Below are 3,966 nucleotides of genomic sequence, written 5' to 3'. Positions count from 1 at the left end.
TCATGGAGAGTATTTCTCTCATTGGAGAAAGAGAGAGAGATGAAGGAGATGGGAGTGACGCGAGGAAGAGGATAAAGGAAAGGAGGTGAAAGAAGAAGATAAGATGCAGAAAAGAAAAACTACACGCGTGAGGGACGCAGCGAGACGCGGGACGCATGCAATACGTGGGATCGAACGCTGCCTGTGTAGCCGGCCCAAATTGTCAGTTTCAGCCGGCGCGTCGTCTACAAGCGTTTACCGAAGAAGAACCATCGTGATAGATCATTCGTGACCGGAGGGACGGCCCCAAAGCCAAACTCCAACTCTTCCTTCCACGAAACGGCTCCGGACTTCCCAACACGCCACCGGCCCCACGCGTCACGGACCCGGCACCGCATCCCATCCCGTCCCACCAGCCGCCTTCCCAGAACCGGACGCACCGCCACCGCGTCGCGGCCCGGGCCAACCCCCCAACCCACGTCGCATAAAGTGGCCCCGCCGTATAAGATGCCCCTCTCCCCCTCCCCCGCACCCTCGCGTCGCTCCCCACACGCGAGCGAGCCAACACGCATACGGAACGGGCCTCGCCTCCCCCCCGCCTTATCCTCTCCGGACCGGAGCGAGCGACCGCTCCCCCCTCCCTCCCGATGGCGTCCCTCACCACCACCACCGCCTCCTCGCCCGCCGCGCTGCCCGCGGCCGCCTCCGCCGCCCCCGCCACGGCCTCGTCCGTCTCGCCCACCGCGGCCGCCTCCAAGCGCCCGCACCTCGCCGGCGACGACGCGCCCTGGCGCGTCGCGGCCGCCGGCTCCGCAGGAATCCGCCCCGTCCCGCGCATCCACCACGCCCCCGTCCTGCGCGTCGCCCAGGACGACTCCTCCGCCTACGCCCTCGCCATCATGAGGGTACGTACCGCTCCGGCCTGCCTTCGGTTTTGGTTCAATTTTGGGTTGGTGGGTAGGTGAGGGGAGGCCTGATTTTGATCCTCTCTCTCTCTCTCTCTCTGCAGAATCCGGATCCGATAGGGATGGGGCTGGCCATGGAGGCCGTAGCTGAGGCTGCTGGACCGGAGTGCCTCGTGCCCGGCCAGCAGGCGCCTCTGCGGCTGATGGGACTCAAGGTACAAATCTATCTATCCCTCTCCGTGTCTGATCGTTACGCTCATGATATCGATCTAGCTGCCTCGCAGTGTCTGATCGTTACGCTCATGATATTGATCTAGATCGTTACGCTTATGTCGTTGGTCTAGCTGTTGAATGGTGTGATTATTGTTTGTGAGGTGAAGCGTGCCATGTTTCCCTTCTATTCTGCGTCATGATCGAATAGATTCGCTCAATTATGCATCACGGTTGAATAATTCCACTTGATTCCATGTCATAAATTGATATTAGGTTGATTCCGCCTCTGGTTGGATTGGATAATTTGGTGATTGTGGTTGTATGCTTAGTCCATGTTCTGTTAGTTTGTTTGCAGGTTTCGTAGTCACGCAAATTGAAAGAAAGAATATGCCGTTCACTTGTTGGAAAGCAATCATGTAATTAGTTATCTGTTGCTTCTTTTGTGGGAAACTAGTCTATGACTGCTGGATACGGTTAGCATTATATGGTTCATGCTTTACAGTTATCTCTAATTTGATAAAAGGAACCACCGTGGATTGTCTGTGATCATTGTTTGTGTGCATATCATGATTTGTATGTTTACGTCAGGTTTATCACAATTTCTTTTGCTTTTGCATACATACACACGTAGTGTTTTTCTTTTGCTTGATTATCCTTCATTTTCTTTATGTTCACTATTTTTGTATAGTGCCAATAGTTTGTATAGCCAAAATGTGGCTAGCTTGAAATGTTGTACTAGATCATAAGCAGTCAAAAGTCATTTGCTAATTTTGATATTTACTATTTTGTTATATCTATGCAGGTTTGGCCCCTAGATATAGAGATGAAGTTCTTGGAACCATTTGGCCGGGAATTACATTCCATGAAGAAGGTACAATTTTAGCCTGCGACTTTCCTTCTGTAGTTCTGTTACATTATGTGTTTTGGTTGACGAAGAAGTAACTGCAAATATGTGTTAACGGAATTTAACTTAATTTGCAATAATGCCTTGGCAATCAGGACGCTTGCCAATAGGTGACCATATTCAAACTTGTTTTCATTGTGCTCTTGTGAAAGATAAGTACGATATGTTGCTATTGCTTGGTCTTGGTAGTGCACTAGCTGTAAACAATGTTCAAGTCGCTAGTTACTGTATCATGCACCTGCTTTGCATTTTACTGGTAATATGTTTGGGACCATTTAGTCCAACGATTAAATGCAACCGTATGTACACATTGGTTGCAGTAAGGGGCACTTTGTTGGCCAACATTATGGAATGTTTAACAGTGTCCTGTGTCAGCTATTGAAGATAGTAATAGAAACACTATGTATGTAGGAGTATTTGTCTCACATTGAATGGAACAATATGTACATACACACTTGTCATATTTTTCAACGGGCTCCTATCTCAGCCATTGAGGATGGTGGTATAAAGGAAGACACCTAACTTTCTGATGGTTTCCTTTAGGTTTCTAAATCCTTAAGATGCCGGCATCCTTATGCTGAATTAATTCATATACATGCCTGACAGCATTATACATCTCAATGTGTGTTAAATGCCTGGGCTGTATATTAAAAGCAAGATGCTGATAATAACTGTTTGATCAGTATGGTTTCTGACCTTTGTCGCAATAGGCTTAGCCAACCATAATCCTGTTTAGTTTCTGGTGTATGCACTTCAGAAGTTCGTGTTAGTGTATACTTTCAAGCAAAGCTTGATAAGTTCCATTAGTCACTCCTTGTTGGAATGCTTCTGAATTCTGATTGTTATTGGAATATCGGCCTACTTGTTGGCCAAGTACTGATCTCCTTCATTTTGTGTACCCATTTTGCAGTTCATGGACAAATCATGCAGCGTCATGGACTCATCTTCTATAGCACACAAGTAGGCGCTCATGCCAGATTGGTTCCTTCCAGTACCTAGCTGATGTTGTTTGTACCCAGACTACCCACCCACAGTGCCTGATGAAGCTACAAGGCCGCAAACATACGGACTTAGACGACGAGCCCACGGAGAAGCAACATCCTTGTGTATCTTGATGAGCTGCATCACTTGATGGAACGAGATATGGTGTCGGAAACACAGCAAGGATTAGCAAGTAATTTCGAGTGTGATCTTGTTTGCACCCTGGGCCCAGTTTGCGCCGAGATAAATTGTTTTCAACATGTAATACATTTGTTATATTCATGAACCGTTGAGAATGCAATGCTGAGTTGCCATGAGAGCCAAAAAGTGTGTTACAAATCACCATCTCTTTTGTTTTAAACCGGTTTCTACAACCCTTAAAAAAAGTCGTTCGATTACATCAAAGCTTAATCAAACTAAGCATGCTTAAGAAAATGCGACCCTATGCTTGGAAAGTCAAAACAATTCAGTGATAAAAACATAATAATAGCAGCTCGCTATCTGACGTGAGAGAGCAGCTTTTTTTCCGCCGCATGTGAGATGTGATGGCGAACTGGGCGTACTTTCTGCGTCGCGTTGCCGTGGGAGAGTGCTAGGTTTTGTCAACCCGGAAAATATCTGTGTAGCATATTTGGTGTTTCTCTTGTATGACGAAAGCGGGTGCGTAATACCGCTGCGAATGGAGGTCCCCTCCCGTATGGGTTTGTTATTGTCGGACTGCGACATGTACACCCGTACAAAGCGTGGAATCGAGCGGTCAAGAAAAGTGTGATTGACTGAATTGTTGGTTGATTCTTTATTTTCTTAGGGAAGAATTGTTGGTTGAATTACATAGAGACTTGTGTATGAACTCGGTAAGGCGAGTTTCTTTCATCTCGCATTCTGGAGAATGCTCCAATCTCCCGTCCATGGTTGTGGCCGCAACACAAGCTCCTAGTTCCCCCCCTCCCCAAAAAAAACTCCTAGTCCTTGGTGTGGTGCTTC

General features: G+C 47.5%; 1 protein-coding gene across 1 annotated transcript; it reads left to right on the top strand.

Annotated features, from left to right (window-relative positions):
- Window positions 1-514: 514 nt before the first annotated feature.
- LOC123444553 lies at window positions 515-3,309 on the top strand. Its single transcript, XM_045121318.1, has 4 exons — window positions 515-884; window positions 989-1,099; window positions 1,900-1,968; window positions 2,912-3,309. Exons 1-4 carry the CDS (start codon window positions 627-629, stop codon window positions 2,963-2,965), a joined length of 492 nt encoding a protein of 163 aa, XP_044977253.1. The 5' UTR covers window positions 515-626; the 3' UTR covers window positions 2,966-3,309.
- Window positions 3,310-3,966: the final 657 nt, after the last annotated feature.

The sequence above is a fragment of the Hordeum vulgare genome, chromosome 3H, assembly GCF_904849725.1.
Source record: "Hordeum vulgare subsp. vulgare chromosome 3H, MorexV3_pseudomolecules_assembly, whole genome shotgun sequence".
In the NCBI taxonomy this organism is placed as follows: domain Eukaryota; kingdom Viridiplantae; phylum Streptophyta; class Magnoliopsida; order Poales; family Poaceae; genus Hordeum; species Hordeum vulgare.
This window is presented reverse-complemented; position numbering and strand designations above follow the sequence as displayed.

Bases quoted from the DNA above. Each gene is read 5' to 3' on its own strand.
- LOC123444553 (XM_045121318.1), top strand. From the start codon at position 627: ATGGCGTCCCTCACCACCACCACCGCCTCCTCGCCCGCCGCGCTGCCC. The intron at 885-988 runs GTACGTACCGCT...CTCTCTCTGCAG, and splicing joins ACGCCCTCGCCATCATGAGG to AATCCGGATCCGATAGGGAT. The intron at 1,969-2,911 runs GTACAATTTTAG...CCCATTTTGCAG, and splicing joins AATTACATTCCATGAAGAAG to TTCATGGACAAATCATGCAG.